At 44.8% G+C, this 23,973-nt stretch overlaps 1 protein-coding gene across 1 annotated transcript in view; it reads left to right on the top strand.

Annotated features, from left to right (window-relative positions):
* Positions 1-23,515, top strand: part of PLXNC1 (plexin C1) — a 141,271-nt gene extending 117,756 nt beyond the window's left edge. The window contains exons 23-31 of the mRNA XM_080811988.1: positions 2,024-2,127; positions 11,629-11,683; positions 14,091-14,122; positions 14,218-14,325; positions 15,524-15,687; positions 17,551-17,698; positions 20,477-20,617; positions 20,858-20,932; positions 22,140-23,515. Coding sequence (XP_080668114.1) covers positions 2,024-2,127; positions 11,629-11,683; positions 14,091-14,122; positions 14,218-14,325; positions 15,524-15,687; positions 17,551-17,698; positions 20,477-20,617; positions 20,858-20,932; positions 22,140-22,244 — 932 coding nt within the window. The 3' untranslated portion in view covers positions 22,245-23,515. The remainder of the gene's footprint in view (positions 1-2,023; positions 2,128-11,628; positions 11,684-14,090; positions 14,123-14,217; positions 14,326-15,523; positions 15,688-17,550; positions 17,699-20,476; positions 20,618-20,857; positions 20,933-22,139) is intronic.
* The last annotated feature ends 458 nt before the right edge of the window (positions 23,516-23,973 follow it).

The following is a 23,973-nucleotide window of genomic DNA, read 5'->3' as shown; positions in this document are numbered from 1 at the left end:
TTAAAAAATATTGTGTTTGTAAATCAGATTCATGAGATTGCTCGTGCCGAGACGGAATGGATTCACCTTGCATCAGGAAGTACAAAAAGGCGGGAACCCCGCGCCCTCTCTCTGTGTTGAGTTTCGCACTGGCATTTGATTTGTTTGTTGTGATACCGAACGTGTCATTAGCGGGTGGCTCAGACTCTGGTGTTAACTCCCGCACCCTGGAAAGGTCATCTTCCTCGCTGCTAATCGCACCCTGCATCAAGCGTGGTCTCCGTCCTGCCCCCTGCCCAGAGCAGCGTCTGCTGTGAATTCTTTCTCGGGCTCTAGCTGTACACTTCGGAGGTGAGAGTACGCATGAGCGAGCTAACAGGGCTCCACTTCACTCAAATGTTCATCAATGTTTTAAAGTTGAGCTCCCGCGGCCCTCCCCAGAGACCGCCGTGCGATTTTATAGCAGATAATGGGACAGGAAAGAAGAGTAAAATCACAGCAGTGACAGACAGCGTAACCAGGTTCATCTCCCCTCGAGGTACGGTTGTAGCCTCGATGAAGCAGGCAACTGAAGTCATCCCACCTGGCCCTCCAAGGCCAAACCTCCCACCAAATGGCCATTTAGAGCAGCCTGGGGGCGGGGCCTGGCAGGTGCAAGGAGCAGGGCACATGTGTGGCAGCTGTGTGATGTGGCTTCAGAGAAAGAGCCGCAAAGGCCCCTCTCCTCTGCCTCTCTTCTGTGTCCTGTGGGTGGCCTGTCGGGTCCTTGAAGGCCATTGTAGCTCACCTGGTTAGCAGCCGGGTCAAAGAGGCAGACCCAGATGGGAGACTGTGGTCACCTGCCCAGAAGCATCAACTTCTTGCGGCAGCCGACCTCTGGCCAGTGCGTGGTTCTGGCCGCCAGGAGCTGGGTGCGGGGAGCCGACAGCCACAGGGAGGACAGCCTGGCGGCCTCAGTCCTGCCACCGAGGAGTCCGCAGCAGCACCCTCTCGCCGTGCCCTGAGCCCACCAGTTCCTCCTGATAGGGCAAGGCAGGGAGCAGAGCAAGTCGACTAGAAGCTTCACGTTGTAGCCTGATGGGAAGTGGGGGCACAGGCTCCCAGCCCTGCCAGGCTTCCGCTCGCGTGATGATCTTGGGGGCCACCTCCCGGGCTGGCCTGGGGAAACTAAGGCAAACCTTCGGAGCCAGCCTTACAGTTGTACTAGAATCTGATCCCAGAGCAGCTGTGGAGGGAGGCCTCTAGCAGAGGCTCACAAACTCAGAGGCCCAGAGGGGCAGCCGCTGTCATAAATAAGGGGTGTTGGCCCACCTAGGACACCAGGAAATGGGACCCACCTTATTGGCGGAGGACACCGCATCTAAGGAGGCAGGTCCCACTTATCCTTAGCCAATAGTTGCATGCGGGTCTGTGGGGGTCAGTGTTAGCAGATGATCCCATTTTGTTAAAGAGAACTTGGTCTGAATTTTTATGAGCCATCTCCTGATCTTTGACTGTTGGTGTTGAATTGACATTAGTAATAAGTGAAACACTGTGAAGGTTCACAAAAGAAAATACACATCAGTGGGCCACATTCTGGCTCTAGGGCACAAGTTGGCAACCTCCATGAAAGAGCTTGAGGCCCGTGGCTTGGGGTGTTAGCCCACCAGTGCCCCTCAACGCAGGGACGGACAGGAGACTGGTCCCAACGCACCTGCTTGGGAACATACAAATTTGGTGTTAGAATCTTCTGCAGAGCTTCATCTCTCTAAGGATACATTATTTTGTTTTCATTGGCTTTACTTCCAGGCTTAGCCTCAGAGTATAAGCTTCAGGGAAACACAGTCTTAAAAGTCAAAGCCCTAAACACAAAACAAAAACAAAACAAAACTCGGGCTCCCTGTCTGGCTGAGATATCACCAAACCTTCAAACTAATATTAACCACTTTATTTAAGCTGTACCCATAAATAATAATTGCTACTGTTATTACGGAGGAACATTTAAGCTTTCTCACTATTACGTCAGAGGAGAACAAAATATACTTTTTTTTTTTTTCCTTCCCAGAGCTACAAGTGGGAACACGACAGAAAGAACTGCTGGATATTGATAGTTCATCTGTGATTCTCGAAGATGGAATAACCAAGCTAAATACCATCGGCCACTACGAGGTAAGAGCGGGGCTAAGCCCCTGACATCTTCCTCGAGCCCCGTCCTGACTCGATTAGATCATCTCCAGGTGATACCATGGAAATTCTTTTTTAAAAAGTTACACAACTCCCATCATTTTCTGGCATAGTTTGCTGATTGCTTCCTTTGTTGCTCATTCGGAAGCGCCCAGGAATCCCCGTCTGTCGTGGCCTGTGGTTCCCCCGGCGTCCTCCTCTGCGAGGCCTTCGATTTTCTTTTGATGGATCGCTCTCCATCCTGCAGTTTGGGTGGGAAACATCGCCTCATGGCTGTCCACAATGTTCACAGAACCTCGTAACCTTTGTGTAGTGTCCTTTTTTTTTTCCCCCTGAGGAAGTTCCACATTTCTTGTTTGTTTACAGTACTCAGTCATAACTTCCTGGGGCCCCTGACCCACGTGCTGGCTGAGTGCCAAGTTGGGAATGGGGTGCACGTGCCGTCTCAGAGAGCTGTGTGCCAGAGAAGCCTCCATAGAAAAAGAGAAAGGGGGCAGGGAAGGTTCCTGAACACGCTGGGACCGTGGGAGTCATTCAGCAACATTACCTAGGTCTTTGTGGACTATCGGCTCTGTGCCGAGTGCTGGGCTTGCAGCAAGAGGAACAGAGACCAGGTTCCTGACTTCAAGGAGCCTGCCGCCTCGGGGTGGGGGGGTGGGGGGAAGAGGGGACAGAGACAAGGAAGGAGGCAACATGTACAGTGAGATGGGGCTGTGGCTTGGAGCATCAGAGAAAGCTTCCTGGAGGGAAGCTATGACTCAGCAGAGACCTGAAGGGAGAGGAGGACTTAACCGGGCTGGGATGGGGCGCCGGCATACCCCACAGTTCTTCCACAGGAAGACTGGTCAACTCTCTAAAACTCGAGAGGTGTGAGGGTGGCTGTGAGAGCCAACAGCGGCCGATGGGATGGAGGCCTCACCCTGCCAGACGCTGTCCTCTGCCCTGCCCCTCCATTTGCTTACTCCGTCCTTTATATAGCAGACCTCTGAGTTGGGGGCTGTTATTAACCCTCTTTACAGATGGGTACACTGAGGCACAGGGAGGTTTACCAGCAGCTCGCCGGTGGCGGAGTCAAGATTTGGACCAAGAGAGTTGGGCCCCAGGGTTCACCACAGCCTGTCAAGGTGGAAGGCAGAGAAGTGGGGAGGGAGGCCATGGGCGGGGGGAGGGAGACATATTGTGCAGCTCTGTCAGCTTCTTCAGGAATTTGACTTTTGTCCCCAAAGAAGCCGTTGGAGGATCTTGAGGGATTTGTGTCTCAGAAATGCCTGCGGCTGTGTAGGGAACATGGGTAGGAGGTACAAACCTGGTAACAGGGAGGCCCTTGGAAGCTGCCGCTAGAAGAATTTCAGGTGAGGATTGATGACGTAGTGGCTGTTGAGATGGAGACAAGCAGAGGGACTCAGAGATGGGCGGGAGATGGAAAGCTTCTGGGTGATGGAGGGTCAAGATGGCGCTCAGGGATGGCGGCGAGCCGAGGTCCGGACGCAGGTGCTCTTCCGGCGATAGAGGAGGGCAGGAGCCGCTTCCCAGGCCACTTGGCAAGTCGGCGCCTCCTGTCTTTCGAAGTTGCAGGAACGCGTGTTGGCACAGGAGGGCCTGTGGAGCCATCAGGCTGCCCCTTCCCCCCGGAGGAAGAAGAGACTATTCCTAAGAGAGCAGACGACTGAGGACCCCTTTCCCTCGGGCTCTCCGGCTCGGTGGTTCCCAGAGCCAGTTTGGGAAGAGCTGCTTGGGGTGACCCCTGGCTGGGCGCTGTCCCCAGAGCCTTTGCTGGAGAGCACCTGGCAGAGAGAGCTACAGAGCAACAACTTGCTTCGCCCTCCTGCCGCTCAGACTTGCCAACCCTGGTGTCCTCTTGCCAAGAGCTCTTGGCCAGTGGAGTTCGTGAAGCTCCCCAGGGGACTTTCCTGCGGCGCGCCGCACTGCGAGACACGCTACTCTGAGGTGGGGGGCGTGTTTTAATGGAGAGGAAGAGGTTAGGGTCGGAGCTGCTGCCCTGCGAGTGCAAGTCCTTAGAGACGGGCTTAGTATGGCTTCAGTTTGAAGTTCAGGGTTAAAGCCTGGGAGCCATCTCCTTCCTTCCCTGCGTCTGGGTAGCGAGTGTGTGTCTGGCCAGTCTGGAAGGAACCCCGCCACCGACGCCCTCCTTTGATGTTCTTGACTAGGGTGCTTGCCTTCTCAGCTGTGCGGGGAAGTGGGGGGGGCACCCCGGATAGGCTTCTTGGCGTCGCCTAGCAAGCGCAGGGGACGAGGTGGGCCACAAAGGAAGGGGTTCGGGGCTGGGGGGAAGGCAGGACAAGGCACTCCAGCAGGGAAAGGGAAGAGCCACCATAGCTGTCTGGAAGGCCAGGGGAAGGCTGTCAGGAGAGATAGGGCATCAGTCTTCACTGGAGACATCGGCCGTGCTAGACACCTATCTGCTTAAGGATGATAATGAAATTAATCCGGCCTGTAGTCACTTCCCGTCCAAATGATTTATTGGCTTCATACCCTAGCATTGCCACATGGTGGTAATAAATGACAAGACTAGGACACAAGGGCTTAAAGGATTCTCCTTATGTTTAAAAAGCTAAGCCGTAAGGCAAATAAACTCAGAGAGCTTGAAGGAAACTGGGGAGGTCATCGGCCCTGTGCTCTCTATGCCTGGACCATCTCAAATGCCCTGTTTTTCAAAGACTGCTCAGAAAAAAGTATCCTCCACCACCCTTGGCCGCCTAAATCTGTACTCCGTTTAGTAGTTCCCCCGCAGATTTAAAATCTGGAGTAATTTGACAGGGGTAGGCTGATGCTTACTTTTGCCCTTTCGTTAAAAAATTTTCTCCTGGAGCTGGCTTTTCTCTCCAAAGAGACAAGATGCTAATTACCACTCTTATTCATTTACTAAAGCACCCTAGTTTGAGTCACTGTAAGTGCTTGAAAGCAAAAAACTATATTTCATTTAAAAATAGGGTCTAACTCAGAATTTTAAGTGATTCAGACTCATCTCCCTCCAATTAGCCCAAATTAGTTAGGTTTTAAAGTTAATCTTTAGTGACGGCCAGTTCCTCCTCCTATCTAAACAAAGTCCTGTTGCTGGAGTGGGAGCCTGTTTCTTCTTGCCTCTCCTGTCCTTAGGGCAAATAGAGTGTAGCTGGTCTCTGAATGATTTACTGTCCAAATATTTGAAGAACAGGTTTCTGGAGGGGATCTGAAGACACAGCAAAAATACAGCATCTTGTGGGCCAGGTGCAATCTCCACAGCCCCCAGTTGCTGGCCGTGCTCTGTCCTCTGTAGGGTGGCGTCCTCGCCAACCCCGGACATGGGCAGGATTGCTTTCTACAGGGACCGCAGCACTGTTCGCGCACATGAGCGCCGATCACATTCACGACGGCGAGGGTGCTCTTCTGACCCTCCTTTCCTATCAGACGAGCGCAGAGGAGGACAAATTTCTGCTGTGGTCTCATTCTGTCCCATGCAAACAAGGGGTAAAACCAGCGTCTCTACACACACACTAAGCCAGAGGCATCTTTCTCCCCTATAATTACATCTTCCCCAAGCGGTTCCTTAACTGGCCGTCGCTGTGTGTCATTTACAATGAAGGAAACTGCGCTGTGTTCTGGAGCTGAGGAGTTGTGGGGGGGGAGGGGGTGTCTCTGGGTCCAGGCGCTCTCTTCCCTTCCCCTGCACCCCCATGCGACCTTTCGCTGGATAGTGTCACAGCCCTCTCACCCTGCTAGAGGGTGGCATCGAGGGTGCGGAACAGGTGTTGTGTCCGGCAGGAAATGTTCTCTGCACATCGCACGTCTCATTCTGAGCTGCGAGAGTCTGAGGGCAGAAAAGACGGCTAACCACTGTGGTGTTGAAGAATATTCTCGCAACAGGCCTGTGCTAATGCCACCGCGGTCCCTGCTAATGCCACAGTTGTCATTCAGATGACATTTAAAGCTCATAGGAATGTTCTAAAGTGTCTGCTAGGTTAAGTCAGGGGTCCTTCCGGTCAGGTGTGTCATCCATGACACCGAGGTAAAGGGATTTGACTAAAGGTCTCTCACAGCGTGGGTGACTTCAGAGATTGATTTGTTTATTTATTTAACACGAGGGGAGCGCTTCTTGCCCACTGGGCACTGTTCCAGCAGCTCTTACAAACAGCAACTGTTTTAGTCCTCGCTACAGCCCAGCAAGGTAGAACCTGTCATTCCCATGCCAGGGCACGGGGAGGCTGAGGAACTTGACCAAGTTCACATAGCTCTTCTCACAGATGCTCCAAGGCTAGAGACAGATGCAAAAAGAATCGTTTGCACCCTATCCTTGCTTGGAAGCAGGCTTGTAGCCCGTGGCCCCGGCCTCGAAGGCAGCCTTGGCTAGGAAACCCGACCGTGTCGTGAGAAATGCTGGTAGTTACCGTCTCTGATGTCAAAGTCAGGAAGGTAACGTCTCTTAAAATCTTCTGACAGACCTCGTGTCAGTGAGTTTCTCAAAACGGTTCCTTATTTCTAATTCTACCTTAGTATCATTAAAGGCCAGCAGTCCTTGGAGAGCACAGTGGTTGCCTCCCTCAGATAGGAGGCCTCTTTCAGGCATCGAAGAGCTCACAACTCCAGCCCGAGAAAAGCGGGGGAGTGCTTAGGTTCCCAAACTCAGGCACCCTCTTGGAGGCCAAGCTCGCCCCCAGAGGATGAAGTTCGGGTTCTCTCTAATAATCCTCAGAGGGAGTTTGCTCCTGGCCCAGGCTTAATTCCAAGCAGGAGCCCTACGGCATTTTAACTAGTTGCAAGAAAATCCTTTAGCGTTCTGTCCTGGGTGTCAAAAACCACATGTGTGATTTGTGTCTTGAGAATTTTCTGGTGGGTCCTTTCCAAACACTCTCATGAGCCCTGAGCCTCCTTTGCTCATGGACTGAGCAAGGTTATCCCTTTGGCCCTGAGAAATTAGATTGCTTTTTCATTTGCCTCCAGCCTTGGGGTGTCAGTGGGAGGAGCCAAAGTGGTAGACGGGGAGAACAGAATTGATGAGTGGTTGCGGGGGCAACACTAGTTGAATAGATCTGTTTTCCATAGAATATCTTTTTAGGAATGAGAGATACCAATAGGGGTTTCCACGTGGTTATTTGTATTGATTATTGTGTTTTCAATTTTTTTCTTTAAGAAAAAAAGTATCACAAAATTTCATAATTTTCCATAAAATTCTAGCTTTTCTCTTAGGCTAAACAATATGAAATTGTCAATATTTGATCATCTTAACCTACAAAAATGGCAGATTTGTAAGGTTGAATCCAAGTTCAACCTTATATATCTAGAAAACCTATTTTTATGGAATTTTCTTCAACTTATGCTGCAGAGAAATATTTTACTACAAGAAAACCTTCATCGCACGTGCTTTGGAGGATGTGTACCTTCTGTTTATTTCAGGAGTGACTTGAAATCGTTGACATGAGTCCTTTTCGCCCTGTGTGGTCACAATTCCTAATGCTGCTGCTGGAGGAGTCTCTAGTTTTCTCCACCCGGTTCCAACATGGGCCAGTCATCACCGAAGGGGTAGAGCCTTCTTGTCTCATTGAATCCTGGAGCACTGTGAGGCTGGAAGGAATTTAATTTGAAATAGCCCTGTGTTACCAGTTCTGCTCTGGGCTGGGGAAACATTCCTGCCGCAGATCCATCTAGTGACATTAATCTTTCTTTGATTTAATTTGGTTTTCATTCCTAAAGTAGGGGCCCAGAGGATGCTCCTTGCCTCACAGGAGTACAGGAGGATTAATGAGTCACTCTTAGGAAAGCATTTGGAGCTCCTCAGATGGAACAAACAGCATCACATTTTTAACACTTTAGATTCTGTGGCACTTTTCAAAAAGACATTTCTGTCCTTAACTCGGCAGCAGCTGACTTGTGCAAAATAGAAAATGGAAACCTTCCCCTCTCCTGCCCCGCTCCCCAACATCTGTAAATAAACTAGTTTCTGTCTCACAATGGCGGTAAAGTGTCACGTGGGGGGAAATGTTCCAGCCCTGGAGCAGCTGTGCAAGTTAGAAATACACTCACACACGCAGGCTCAGACACACACACACACACACACACACACACACACACACACACAACTCATCCACTAATAAAATGCTTTACACTTGCTCTTGGGAGATAATTTCAGAGTAAAATTTCCTTGGTACAAGCTGCGTCTGCGCTCTCCTAATGCCTGAGCTCAGTGCCAGCAGCGAGTCGTTGCCAGCTCTTGAGAAGACGTTTGAACTTCTGGCAGCGCTCCTTATCGGAAGGCCCATCCGTGGTGTTTGTGCTTACAGGGTGAGGGTGCTCACGCTTAGCCAAACAAAGCGTCTGACAGGAGTGGAGTATTGGCTCAACACTCAACAGGATCCATTTGGGATTCATTCTTTGACAATTACCCAGAATGAATCACCAGCTTCCTTTTATAAAAAGATATTTATTGGCTTAGAAACAGAGCATATCCAGCCTCTTCCTGGGGAGGAATTTTATAACGCTGTTCAAACAGTCTCATAAACTTGGTGTCTGAGTGTTGCTAAGGGGGTGCTCGTGCAGAGTGTTTACTTTAATTGCATCAAATATGGAAGAGAATGGAAAAAATCAACCAGAAAACAATGAATGGCTCAAGGGGGAAGGAGAGGATGTTCAGCAATAACAGCAGAGCAGAATTCAATAAGAGTTCAGAACCCACGCTGGAGACACTTGTCGGAGGCCTGATGGCCCGGCCAGCCCTCGCACCTAGTACTCCCCCTCCCTCTAGATGCTGCGAACACCAGCGGTTGGCGGCCTCTGGCCTCAGTGTAGCAGCTGGTTAGACACAGCTGGCTGGACAGCTGCAGTCGGGGTGTCTGTGCAGGGTTGGCTCTGCTCTGTGTTCCTTCCTCTGTGGTGTGACCTGAAGGGGATTCAGCTTTAATCCTTTGGTGTTTGCTAAGCAGGTTTGTACATTCTGATAACCAACGTGCAGCAGTCCAGGAGAGAAATTCTGGGTTTCTCCTTTCTCCCAAACTGGGGAAGGCTGGATCCAAAGTAGTATTAGAATTCAAAAGACTGAGAACTTGAGAATGGATGGAAAAAGCACTTAGCTGACCATGTTCCAAAACAACAACGTTAATCCTCCCTCCACAATCCCAGAACAAAGGCAAGGATTTGTGTATCCCTGACCTGCCTCTTCCTCAAGGCCCCTTTGTCTTAAATTTTTATGAACTAGCCCCCCAGAACAGTGAGGCCTGCCCTCTGCATCTGAGCGGCTAGTCCCCTTGGCCTGAAAGGTGCTTCTTCTCCCGGTTGGTTGGAGGGGAGGGCTGCACCGGAGGACCATTTGGCCCTGCGTTGCACAGTCCCAAAAGGCCTCAGGTGAGAACTCTTGACTTTATTGACGAAAGAGAGTATGCATGGGCATTACAATAGTGTGTCAGTGTGGTAAAAGCATTTATTTGTCAAATGTGTGCACTTAAAATCTGTGGCACTTTTTTTTAGCAGCTCTATATTGAGATAATTTGTATACCATAAAGGTCACCTTCTAGAATGTACAATTCAATGGTTTTTGGTGCATTTACAGAGTTGTGTAATCATCACCACAATCTAATTTTAGAACATTTTCATCACCCCAAAAAGAAACCTTGAATTCATTAGCAGTCGCTCTTCAGTCTTCCAACCCCTGCTTTAGGCAACAAGTAATCTACTTTCTGTATGTATAAATCTGTCTATTCTGGACATTTTATATAAATAGGATCGTACACTATGTGGTCTTTTGTGACTGGCTTCTTTCACTTAGCATAATGTTGAGGTTTATGCTGAGGATGTATCAACACTTCTATCTTTTTATTGTATGGCAATTTTTTTGTAGTAGATTCATAAATGCAATAATACAAAGTAATTTTAAAAGAAAGAACTACTGGTGGCTGCAACAATGTGGACAAACATCACAGACCTTTTATTGACCCTAAGAAGCCAGACATAACAATATAACAGTTGACCTTTGAACAATGCAGGTTTGAACTCCACAGGTCCACTTGCATGCAGATTTTTTTCAATAAATACAGTATAGTACTATAAATGTATCTTCTTTTATGATCTTACTATTTTTTCTCTAGCTTTACTGCAAGAATGCAGTATATAATACACAAAACATACAAAATATGTGTTAATTGACTGGTCTTGGTAAGGCTTCCTGTCGGGCTATCAGCAGTTAAGTTTTGGGGGAATTAAAAGTTATATATGGAGTTTCAACTGTGCATGGTCGGGGGGACCCCTAACCCCCATGTAATTCTAGGGTCAGCTGGATTATATGATTCCATTAATATGAAGTTCAAGAACAGGTAGAAATCAGACTAGTGATTACCTCTACCTGAGGATGCAGTGGTTACTGACTGGGAAGGGAAAATGGGGGTACTTCTTGGGACCTTGAAATATTTCATATCTTCATGTGGGTAGTGTTTATGTAGGTGTATATTTACATGAACATTCACTGAGCTGCACACTTAGTGAATGTTTAGTGCTTTCCTGTAAGTCATACTTAAATGTTAAAGTTTTTATTTAAAAGTATATGCAATTGTTATGATTTTACAAGCTTCTTTTTAAAAATATGACATAGCTGCAGAAAAGGGAACAAACCCTAAGTATACTGCTGGGTGAATGATCACAGAGTGAGCACTTCCTGTGAGCGCCACTCAGGTCAAGAAGGAGAACATTACGGGTACCTCAGAAGTCCCCTCCCTACCACTGACTCCTCTCCTGCAAACACCTGACATCCTAGTTTGACTGTCTTTGTGTTCATTTGTTTTCTTTTTAGCTTTATGTGAATGGAATCACACAGTACATTTTCTTTTGTGTGGCTTCCTTTACTCCACGTTATCATTGTGAGGTCTACCCATGCAGTATGTAGAAATAATTTGCTCACTTCCGTTGTTCTATATTCTATGGTACGGACATACCCCAAAGTACTTAGTCATTGATGATATTTGGTTGTTTCCAATATGGGGCAATTACAAATCGTTAACTGTCGGGATATGTACTTCTTTCTGTTGGGCATATACCTAGATGTGAAATTGCTGTCCTAGGATTAGATACCTGCTTTAGATAACAGTTTTGGAGCACCCGTTTCAGCATTTCTTAAAATAGTAGGAACCTCAAAAAGTGAGTGGCCCAAGCCTCTCTTGACCCCTGAGAGGCCAGGGTGCATCCTAGCACAGCCTGGTCTTCCCCTCCTCCAGGGCTGGCCCACGTCCCATTGGCCCTACAGTGTCTTGGCCTGCCCCTTCCAGCCTCACTACACCTCACTGCCTTGTCCGTCTCCTTCACAGGACTGTGAGCTCGTTGAGGGCAGAGATAGTGTCTTGGTCATCGTTATAGCCTCAGCCTCCAGGACAGTGCCCAGAATGTAGAAATTCTTGATAAATATTTAATAAGTGAGAGAATGCGAGATCCATCCAGCTATCTAATTCATGGATGAAGTTGAGAAATACATTAAATTTTGAAAACTCATATATTTTTTATCTTTGCTTTCAGATATCAAATGGATCCACTATAAAGGTCTTTAAGAAGATAGCAAATTTTCCTTCAGGTAACCAATATAATGTTCACCTTTTGTTCTCACCCACCTTTATAAAGTATTGCTTTTTGCCTCTCTGATGTATCGTCACAGAAGTGAGATTGAGTTGTTGCTATGTAATTCTCTGAAATCGGAGAAAAGCCATTTTAATGTGTTTCTGTTCTGAAGAATGTGAGCCACGTGAGGAGGACAGGAAACAGTAACCAGTGGTTGGCTGGGACAGCCCAGCACTAAGGAGGTTGCTGCCTTCGGCAACCCTAAACTCAGGACAGAATCTTAGCCTTCCTCGCTCTGTGCCAACTTCTCAGTAGGATGGGGGCTAAGAGAGGATACTCCTCTGGCAAAACGAGGGGGAAGCATGTAGATAATCACACAGCCCTGCAAGTGCTGAACAAACAAGATAATCCACTTAGAAATCCAAATCTCCTTTGATAGCCTCTGCAAGATTCCCAGCAAGTGAGTGAGGCAAACTAAATGGGGAGACTTTATGGGAAAGTCTATAAACTAGTCTCTATACTCTCTACCACTTCCCTACCACCTCTGGACAGGAAAACACTGTGATGGTGCCTTGAGAAAATCCCTAGATCCTAGCCCAGGTTTGTCTCCAGAGAAAATATACCCCAGCCAAGACAATCAGTTCAGCTCTTAGAAGGGTTCCGGGCCTCATCAACAGGACTTCTCACACACACACCACTGGAGGGGAGGCTTCCTGATTTCTAGATTTAATACTAAGAGCAGCCTGGTAGGTCCCAAGACCTAGTCAGTACAAACAGGGAATGCAGGGACTCCAATTAAATAGAAAGGATAATTTGGTAGGTTGTAGAATACCCTTTTAGCGACCCCCCCCCCCACAGTCCATCATTATATCTGACTATAGTGACAGAAGGCACCTTCCAGAAGGTGACTGTCATTCTGGCAGAGGGAAATTGGTATCCTTCTAAAAAGTGGAAGAGCTTTGTATTTTAAGCTTCAAAGATCAGGCCTTTTGTAGAGCTTACTGTTTGGGGATCTTGCATTTGGATCTCTTCATGGGACCTCAGAGCAGTCAATGCCTCTGCTGCTTCTCTGTCCAATTCAGCTGAGAGTCATCATTTTGATCACTCCCCTGCTAGTCCTTCAAACCTCCTGGCCCTGTCCCCTTTCACCACCCTCTGAGTCACAACCCCAGCCCAGGATGAACCCAACTACTGGCCTTTTCTGAACCTATACCCAGGCAGCCACTGGAGGAAAGTACAGTTGGAATCACTGTAAATTCCTGGTGCCCAACACGACCAGGACCCTCAGTGCAGTGTTTCTCTAGGTAGCTCACTCTGTGTTCTCCAGAATTCTGCCTTCTCTCCTCAAAGCTCCAACCCACACAGCTCTATCACCAGCTGACTTGATCCCGTACCTCACAGAGAAAACTGGAATCAGAACTTTCTCTCAACGTCCAGGACCAAACCTCCCACCCCTCCTGTCTGCCCGGTTTTTCCTCTGTGCCTTCCCTGGCATCCCAGAGCTGTGCCTCCTCTCATCCAAGGCCAGTCTCTCACCCGTGCCTTTGATCCCATCCTTTCCAACCTGCTATACATTCTTACACCACAGATAATCATCTCTCATCTGAACTTTCTATACCTCCTCACCTATTGCAGTTTTCCCCTTAGTGTTTCAAGGTGTTCTAGTCTCCCTCATCTTCAATACAAAAAACCTAGTGCCTTAATCCCTCTTTCCCCCTAATTCACCCCTCCCTTCACTGCCACATGTCTCTCAGGACTCTCCCCACTCTGTGCCACTCTTGCACTTGCTCCAGGAGCTCCGACTCATTGTCCTTCTTTCCGATCCCAGAAGGGGTGCCTTCCTCCTGTCTTTGGGTCTCCTCCATTTGCCAGGCTAACTCCAGTCATTCATTTAGGTTCAGCTCCAACATTCTTTCTTCTGAGAAACCTCCCAGAGTAGGGTGGACCCTCGTTAGTTACTTTCTTAGCATATACTTCTTCACAAGCCTTATCACAATTCTAGTTAAATAATTAATTGTGTAATTAACCATAGAAAGCCCCTCATTGGCTAGGATGTAAACTCCATTGGGGGTGGGTGGGAACTAGGTCTGTCTTATCACTGCTCTTTGCCTAGAAGCCTCTGGCACTCCGTAGGTGGTGCCGGTACATTTGCTAATGAAGAAGGCTTGAACCTCTCCTATCCCCGCCCCCAGCAAGGGACCACTCAGCCTATTGGGAACCTGCTTCCTAATCCAGGCCCTGGCCCGTTCTGTCTTCACGTTGTTAAGATCTTGAGATGCAGCAGGGTGAAAAAAAATGTACCTATGAAGAGCTCAAGTAACCTCTTCTGTTTATAGCACAAATGGGGCGTTTTATGAGAAGACCAATTAGGCCGTGGTTGTTTTTTTAATAGACTGTTTTCTCTCCCTTTCTCCGGCATTCAGATGTGGAATACTCAGAAGACCACTGCCATTTGGTGAGTTCAATCTTTCTTGTGCTTGCCCCTGAATTGGATGCCTTCTGTAGCAGAAACAGTCTCCTTGGGTAACGCTTCTCCTGTCTTCCCATTAGATTTTACCAGATTCAGAAGCATTCCAAGATGTGCAAGGAAAAAGACATCGAGGGAAGCACAAGTTCAAAGTAAAAGAAATGTATCTGACAAAGCTGCTGTCGACCAAGGTACACTTACTGTTCTGGGAGTGCTTTTATGGCTACCTTGGGGGTGTATGATGTGTTTGACTTAATTTCCACTGAAGTGTGAAAATGTTACAAATCCCTTGTGCCTTCTAGCAAAGCAAAATGAAAGTTTAAATTGTAAACACTTCCTACCCTCCTCTTTCTTATAAACCATGAAGATAACAGCACTTTACAAATTTTGACTGTTGTATCTTCAATCAGGGATTTAATATCGTTCCCAGTCCCTTTACCCACCATCTCACTATTGTTATTTTTTAGGTTGATGGCATAATTATTCCTTTTTGTTTACTTGTTATTACAGATGAGTGATAAAACTCCCACTCTGAATGGCAGATAAATGAAGGGCGGGGTCAATGTCTATAAACCTAGTAAATCTTTTTTTTTTCTTCATTTTAAAGTCAAGAATGCTGTTCATCTATAAAAGTGTCAGGTGTAAAAAGCCAGCGGAATACTAAATCAGAAGCAAATTTTACTTTATCTGGTTTGTAGTGGGATTAGCCGAAGTCTGTGGTGATCCTTTTTTCCCCACCTTGAAATGACTAGCAATATAAACGCTATTATGTACCCCCGGCCCTGGTCTCCGGGTGGGCGTGCTTCTTCAGAGTATAGCAGAAGGTAGGCTTAGAGCTCAGTAGATTTGTTTAGTTGGTAGAGGACAGCCAGAGCCTCTTGATTTTCTCAACTGTCCCACAGAGCTCTGCCTATTTGGCTTTTGTAAAACACTCAAATGCTTTGGAAAGTACGTAATAAAAACCTATGATGGAAATACATGCAACGAAAAAATTCTGGGAACTGAGCAACATTGAGTTTTTCCAGGCTGAACATAACTATTAAAACTAAACATCCGTGGCTTCTTGGTTTATGTATACAGCCCTACAACTGACATTTCAACTGCTAGAGATTTTTGTAAGATAGCCTCTCTGTTGACTGAACAATGTTGTTATCAGCAAGAAGCTGATGAACCAAATGTAATCCTAGGCATGGATTTTCAGGGCCCTCATCCCATACTGTGAGCATGTTGGCCTCATTTGGTAATTTGACATATTTTCATTTCAGGTTGTTTTTTCTGTTTTGTACATCATTTTCTCTGAACTAGGATCTTATTTTTCCATTGTATTCAAAACTGGTTTTTTTTTTTTTTTTTTTCAGTCTCCCAAGTCTGATGTTCTCTGTCTTTCAGGTGGCAATTCATTCTGTGCTTGAGAAACTTTTTAGAAGCATTTGGAGTTTACCCAACAGCAGAGCCCCATTTGCTATAAAATACTTCTTTGACTTTTTGGATGCCCAGGCTGAAAACAAAAAAATCACAGATCCCGATGTCGTACATATTTGGAAAACAAACAGGTGGGAACAAATAGTAGGTGATATTACTATTTTCAAGAATCTGGGACAGAATCTTAACTGAAAGGAGGGCAAGGATTCATTATTCTTAGATCAGAATCCTTTGGCTTGGTGCACTATCATGTCAGAGCAGATTCTTCCTCTATTACTATTTTTAAACAAGAAACAAAACTCTTCCTATGCTGAGATCCTGTTCTTTAGGATAAAACAAACAAACTTTATTTTCTTTGCATGAAAAGACCTTATATAGAATGTTAAATTTAGCTTGACCAGCAAAAGATAAGAAATCAGTATTTTGTGGTTTTTTATTATATGATGATTTCCCATTAGAGATTAATCATTTTTCAGTTATCAAGCTATCTGTCTGTACTCTGATTCTGCATGGATATTTCCATTTTTGTTTGATTAAATGCAGTACTTAGATACCATGAGAATTTGCCAAAGGACTGTGTTTTGTTTTGTTTTCTAACATTTTACCTAAAGCTGAGGCGAGGCTTCCAGCTCTATTCTCAACTTCTTCTCAGTAAAGAAACATGGCTCATTACCTTTATTTGAAATACTTTGTCCATGAGCTATGAATAAGACTCGGTGTTAAGGAGTAATAGAAGTTTCCAGGGCCATCCCAAGCCCTCCTAAGTACTGAGGGTGGGCAGACCATTTTAAATAAATATTAAAAGCTGAAGTTCCAGAGCTCTAGGTCTCATCTCCTCCCATTTAACCCAGGTCTGTCCCAACTACCTACACTGGCTCACTCCCATCCTGTGTCCCAGCCTCTGATTTGCCAGTCCTGCCACTCCTACACCAGGCTTGGGTGCCTCAAGCTCCCATTTTATTGGAAAGGTTGTGGCATCTGAGCGGGGGCAGGAGTCAGGACAGTAGAGCTACAGAGAGGCCCAACAGCCTTATGATGGAGGGAGTTTGCTAGGCCTGAGTTGAGATAATAATGGAAGGACTCTGAATATTCCCAGGTTCATATTCAAATATTTGAGCTGTTAGGTGCTGGAAATATAGCAATGAACTGAATAGACAAAAATCCATGTTCTTTTAGAGCTTGCATTCAAATGGGTGGAAGAGACCATAAATAGGTAAATTATAGTATATTAGAAGGTTAGTACAGCAGACAGCATGGGAAAGGAGGATGGAGAGTAATAGGGCAGTGGTCAGAGGAGGCTCACAGAGATGATAGTCAAGTCAGGTCTTGAAAGAGGTGAGGGCATAAACCATGAGACTATCTGGTTGAAGACAGTTTCTGGAAGATGGACGACAAAAGCCAAAGTCCTGAGGCGCACGCTTGCCTGATACGCATGAAGAACAGTGAAGAGGCCAGTGGTGGAGTTGGAATAAGGTGAAGGCTCGCAGATGAGAGCCTGGCCCAGACCGTGCAGGGGCTTTATCGCAAGGCCCGTGGACAGCACAGAGGGTTTTGAGCAGAGAGACAGGATCTTACTCTGTGTTGTGGGAGAAGTAACTGAGAATTAATGAGCCCCTGGGGGGCTAATAACCCAGGCAACCATGCCTTAGGTCAGGGTGTGGCACTTGGGGTGAGAAGAGGTCAAGTTCTGGAGACTCGATGAAATGTTTTCATGGGTAGCTATCAACTAACACAATCTAGATCTGGAGAAAATTCTAGTCTTGTCAGCGGCCACTTTCACATTTCTCCTGCTCTAGTCCTCCCATTCAGCAGTGCTTGTCAGTTTAACCCTTTCTTGTTCCGAGTGACGCTGCCATCTGTCACTTGGCATATTTGGCAGAGCAGACTTGCGTACTTCAATAACAAGGGCAAAAACACCCGTTTGCAAACTGTGATAAACAGAGCAGCCGCCTCCTACGAAGGGCTGTATCTGAAGAGATTTCTCTTTGGAACAGCCTTCCTCTTCGTTTCTGGGTAAACATCCTGAAGAACCCTCAGTTTGTTTTTGACATTAAGAAGACACCACACATAGACGGCTGTTTATCTGTGATCGCCCAGGCATTCATGGACGCATTTTCTCTCACAGAGCAGCAACTCGGGAAGGTAAGGCCTAGCTTCGGTATTTCTTATATGCACTCCTGTGAGTTGAAGCATTCTTTCTTTTAAACATCCAAACAATAAAGAGTCATTGGTAGTCACTGAAAATTTGCTTTTCTTTAAAAGCTCTCATTTTTCATCTAGTTTAAAAAAAAATAGATTATTCTCCCCATCCTACTGCAGAACTCTGCCTGTGAATACCTTTACCACAAAGTATAAATTTTGTTTCCTAGAAAAACATTCTGCAGACACTACTGAACTATGAAACTATTGAAATCAGCTTAGCTAAATTAATCCCATATGAATATAGTTGACCCTTGAATAATGGGGGATGATGGGCACCAATCCTTCATGGAGTTGAAAATTACCCTCTAACTTTTGGCTTCCCCAAGACTTAACTATTAGCAGTCTACTGCTGACCGGAAGCTTTGCTGCTAATATAAACAGTTGACTAACACATATTTTACATATTTATATGTATTATATACTGTATTCTTAAAGCTAGAGAAAACATCAAGGAAATCATAAGAGAAAATATATTTACAGTATTGAACCATGTTGAAAAAACTCCACAAAGGGGAAAGTAGACTCACACAGTTCAAAACTGTGTTGTTCAAGGGTCAACTGTACACTCAGTCTATCTGAATATAACAAATTGCTCACAGGGAAGAAGATCTGGCCTGAGATTTCTATCACCACTAGTTTGTCAATTCATAATCAAAACATCGATACTGTTTTTCTTTTGGCTTTCTTTGCTGAGCAGAAGCTCCAGGAAATCAAAGAAAGATAAAAATACAGAGCAAACTTTGAAAGGGATGTTTTGGTCTTATTCAGGCACTCCAAAATGTATTAAACTAAGCAATATCTGTACTTAATGGCTTTCAGAAAATCTTTTAATGCTGAGCAGTGTCCCTTTGGTGTAGAGTTTGAGAGAGTGCCTGGAATGAAATGTGGTTGGTGTCTCATAGGTGCCTCAGCCTCCTAGTCTAAATCTATACTGTCACCACCATTTCTGCAAAACAGACCTGTCTTCACTTTTGTCTTCCTAGCATCACCTTGTCTCTCAAGGTAAAATTCTTCGTGTTATCCTTGACGCCTCCTCCTTTCTCCCTTCCCCTAATTGGTTACTACTCATTGCCATCTCCAAAATGTCTCTTTTTTCCCTTCATTCTATTCTATCCCTCCATCCCCTTCCCTGGGAGAACTGCCTCAGAACTGGCCTCCTGGTCCCTGCTGTCTCATCCACTACCTTCTCCTTTCTCGTTGTGTCTTGGGTTGTCATTCTAAAACAAAAATCCATCTCCTGCTTAAAAATTTTAAATACTTCCCATTACCTACCACGTAAAATCTTCACAGTGCCACGTGGCCCTTCCTGATTGGGTGTCAAGTCTCTTTTCTGGCAAACTCCATATACTTTCTATGCTACAGCTTTTACTTTTCCCAAACTTACCATGAACTTGTTTTCATATCCCTTTCCTGTCTCATAACTCCTCTGTCTAGTAAAACTCTTATTCATTCATTCACTCCACAAACACAGCTTCCTCATGTGTACCAGGAGCTACAGGAGGCTATGATCAGTCTAAATGTAACTACCCTATGAACTTTCCCCGTACACTGCCCACACCTGTTCTTCATCTGACCAATGCAACGAAAATGCTTCTTTATTCACAGGAAGAAAAATGGCTGTTAACTCATTACTATGTTCTTGGTATATTTCACTTAATCATCACAAGAACCACGTAAGGTAGTTATTATTACCCTCATTTTATAGATGAGCAAATTGGTGTTCTGAGAGGTTGCAGGTCTTGGTTAAGATCCCTCCAAGTTGTTAGGATCCCTGATTTGTCCAGCTCCATGGTGTTTCTCTTTACACCCTGCTACTAATTATTGGTATCATAGTAACCACTGTGTACCTTTGTCTTTTTTAAAGGCAGGTACTGGTCATCTTTACCCTTTTACATTCAATATCTACCACAGTGCCAAGCGTCTCAGTAATATCTCAGTGTAGGCATCCTTCACAATGACGCAGCCACCGATACGGCTCTTCGTGCCCTCAATACATTGAAAAATGTACTGGGACATCAGCCCTATCATTAACTCACCCATTTTCCCTGAGTAGAAATTTCAAAAATTTTGTGGAAAATGGCTTTTAAAAATAAAATCTTAATTTTTAATATTATCACTATTATAATTACATAAAAACATGCAAGCTGACAGGGAAATTTTGCAAAATCAGACATCAGAGCCCCCAATACTAATGACCATGTACTTCCTTGAGAACAGTAGAAGAGCTTTATAATCTAATAAAAGGGACAAGCAGAAAAATCCACCACCGCCAATTACTTACCACTTTCATGGTTATATAAAGGGCTCAATCAGACCTACAATCAAGTCTTTCATAAATGCCAAAATTCACTGGTGGGTGAGGATGAGAGCAAATGTTTTAATTCAGGCTTTTTACAACCATTAGTAATGAACTATGATAGAAATAAGTTCCATTGTTACAGTAACTCAAAATCATGCAAAAATAATAATTTTAGTTCTTTTATGAGAGGAAGGCAGAATATATTAGCATTTAATCCGCCTCAAAAGAACAGTGACTCACCAGAACTATCTGGATAGCAGTCAGTCATTCAGTCAACATTTATGAAGGCCCACTGCATGCAAAAGCTTTGAAAGCTTTGTTACTAGGAGATAATAATGGTGGAAGTTCAGCTACACTGGTATTGTTATAAAATTCCCCATGGTTTTTTACTCTTGGCTGTGGCTGCTCTTTTTTTTTAGGAAGCACCAACTAATAAACTTCTCTATGCCAAGGATATCCCAACCTACAAAGAGGAAGTAAAATCATATTACAAAGCAATCAGGGATTTGCCTCCATTGTCATCTTCGGAAATGGAAGAATTCTTAACTCAGGAATCTAAGGTATTGTTAGAAAGCAGAAATAAGAGGGGTGCTTGGGTGGCTCCGTGGGTTCAGCTTTCGAGGCTTGATTTTGGCTCAGGTTGTGATCTCAGGGTCCTGGGATCAGGCTCCGTGCTGGACGTGGAACCTGGCTTTAAGATTCTTGCCCTCCCTCTCTTAAAAAAAAAATTGAAATAAGAGAATATTTACTTTTTAAAAAAGTCATTTCAGAATCTCTCAACAAGACTCTCTTTCTTTAAGAAACATGAAAATGAATTTAATGAAGAAGTGGCCTTGACAGAAATCTACAAATACATCGTAAAATATTTTGATGAGGTAAGATTTTTAAGTAACATTTTAAAAAATTGATATTAGTCTCCAGGATTTGGGTGTAAAGCATTCTGTAGGTTTCAGGACAGCTCTGGCATCCCTAAGGGCCAGACAGGGAAGCCAGGAAGCCTGTCTGAGGTGGGGGATCCTGGCACCAAGCCAGACCCTGCACGTGGCTGCCCCTCTTCTAGTTTTATCATGCTGCCCACCTTCGGACCAGCCTGAATTTACATTTGAGTTAATGGGGTCTGTAGCCATACTGACTCAGGATAACTTTGATGAGTAAGCAGTGGTCCTATTAAATAGGGCCAGCTTATGCTTGATTGTAATCTGCTAAAATGAAAGCTAAGCTTGTTAAGTTGCCTAGATTCTGTATTCAATAGGTATACGAAAGTATAACATATTTCTAACTTAAGCAACTATTTCAATAAACCATTCTCCTTTCATTAATTCTCCTTAATCTGGATTTTTTTCTTTGGGAATTCACACAGACACAGTCATCAGATGCGCTGTTTCCAAATATATGTTAATTGCCCCTTCCCTGATTCCCCCCCACTCAGTCATGCTGGGACAGGCTATCCATGTCAATGGTGAGAATAGCTCACCAATTCCATTTGCTACTTGAAGATCAAGTGAAGCGCTAAGGTAGGGTAGAGGCAATGAGTTCCTTAAACATGATAAGCATCCTTCTTTCCAGGGGCCAGGGGTTAGAAGGGAAGCACTGGGGAGGGGAGGGGAGGGGAGAGGAGGCACCACACTGCCCAGGAGGGGAGGGGAGGGAAATACTTAACTGACCAGGATGCCCCTGCCTGCTGCATTTAAGAAGAAATACTTGCCTGCATGTTGGCTGCCCAGAATGCTTGCTGTGCTTGGAATGGCTGTGACATAATGCATAAAACAGGGCCTTGGAAGTCTGGCCCCATATTTGTAAGCAAATAGTTGGTACTTCTTGCTAGCTTCTATTTTAAGCCAAAGTGTTGTTGATCCTGTGATAATGACTTAGCAAAACAACTTGCAAAGTGAGTATGTAAATGATGGAAGAAAATGTTGGCATCTGTTTCATACAGATTTTACCACTCATTGCATCAGGAATGCAACCCCCCCCAAAAAAACAAAACAAAACAAAACAACAAAACAAAAAAAAAACACCAAAACCCCAGAATTGTAATGCTAAAACCACAATATCTAAAATAACTGTTCTAATTGTCAACAGATTCTAAATAAACTAGAAAGAGAACGAGGGCTGGAAGAAGCTCAGAAACAACTCTTGCATGTAAAAGTCTTATTTGATGAAAAGAAGAAATGCAAGTGGATGTAAGCACTCTGGGGACTGGCTTAATCTGGCAAAATTCTTCAGACGACTTGGGAGCAAAATGGCTGCTTGAGCTACTCTGTGTCGTTAATTTTTAAAGTTTGCACACAGGTTCCACTTTGAGCACAGTCTTTCAGAGACCAAGGCACATGCACAGCTTTTAGAAAGCATACCCACCATTGTGCCTGTGCATATACTGTGGGAACCTTTCTGTAAATAGAGTCGAAGTGGTTGTTGCAAACAGCCTCCTTGTTTACAGAGAATACAGGGCCAGTAAGCAAGTGTCAGTATCGTTAACTACAGTCTCCACTTAAGCACAATGACAGCAGTGGTTTTGTTTGAAAACTACAGTTATGTAGCACTTGTGACTACACTGCACCTCTGCAGAAAAGGGACACTGCCAGTGATGACAAGAAAATGTGAAATGAGTCATTTGGAAACAAGGCGGGAGTGTTAGGGCAACCTCGAGGATTTGCAGCATTGAAACTTTCCCCAGTAGTTCTTGGAAAAGCTGACCGCAGAATTTGGTAGTGTGTACACTTAGCATTTGTGAGTGTGTGTGTGTTTTTAAACCAAAAACTGACAGTGTTGCAACATTGTTGAAAGGGCTCGTGTTTTTCAGTGGTCGCCAATTACACTCCATCAACTCACCTCCATCTCACGAAGGAGCTCTAAAGCAAGGAGAGTGAGGAGGTTTATTTAAATGCAGCAGCATTTTACCCACTTTGTCCTGATGTGTTCCTTTTTTCATTTTTTCATACTAAATGTATTTGATAGTGGACATGTTGGCTATTGTAAAACAAAACAAAACACCATTAGTTTATTTCTGTCTAAAAACTTTGATCAGAACTATCTGTAGAAGAGTAACTTCCTCCCCTAATCCTACATTTCTATACTTGGTGTCTCCTTGCTTTAGATTTCTGGTGAACCCTGTGGTTATAAATACTTGTGTGTGATTAAAGAAAAAAAAAAAAGATACATTTTACATTTCATGAAATTGCTGTTCACACTGGAGTATTATATATGAATATATATATTTGAGGCCCAAGGCCTGAAAAATATTAGTATACAACTTGGTATCTTAGTCTTACTATGTACTTTTTGAAAGTATTCCTCACAAGAGAAAGAATTCAAAATACCCATTTTATTCATGCCTTTCTTTTTAAAGAATTCCCTATCCAGTTACACTGTAGTCTTTTTATTGCTGGTTTTTTATTCCTGAATTTTTGCTGCTCATGACCAATTTTAATACCACTGTGTTTTCCTTCTATTAAATCAAAAGTAAAAAAAATGTAATTGGCAACTCTCAACTTTCCTTGTGGCACCTTTTACCCTTGGTGCTCCGAATCCCAGATTAAGGAAAGACATTTTTTTCAAGTAGCAAATAAAACACTGATCATGTATTCCTTAAAATCTTATACCAACACTGTATGGGATATCAGGATATCAGTGTGAATTTGTCTTCGAAAATGAAATTCTTTTTGCTCCTCAGTATCTAGCAAAGAGTAAGAGGTGATACCTCAACAGAATGATCAAATAAGCAGTTAATTACCCTGATAGGCCCCTTCCTAATCCCGTCACTTTTGACCATTGTCTGTCCAATGGACACACCTCAAAAAATACTACCAAATAGGTTACCTACAAGTATAAAGGTGAGAGGTCTGGTGCCCATCTCAGGCCGCGACAGTCTTGATGTGAAGGCATTCATAAGAGAATAACAGCACAGTTGAGAGCC

Source organism: Martes martes (genome assembly GCF_963455335.1).
Source record: "Martes martes genome assembly, chromosome: 8".
Lineage (NCBI taxonomy): Eukaryota > Metazoa > Chordata > Mammalia > Carnivora > Mustelidae > Martes > Martes martes.
The sequence above is the reverse complement of the archived record's forward strand: the minus strand, read 5'-3'. Positions and strand labels throughout refer to the sequence as shown.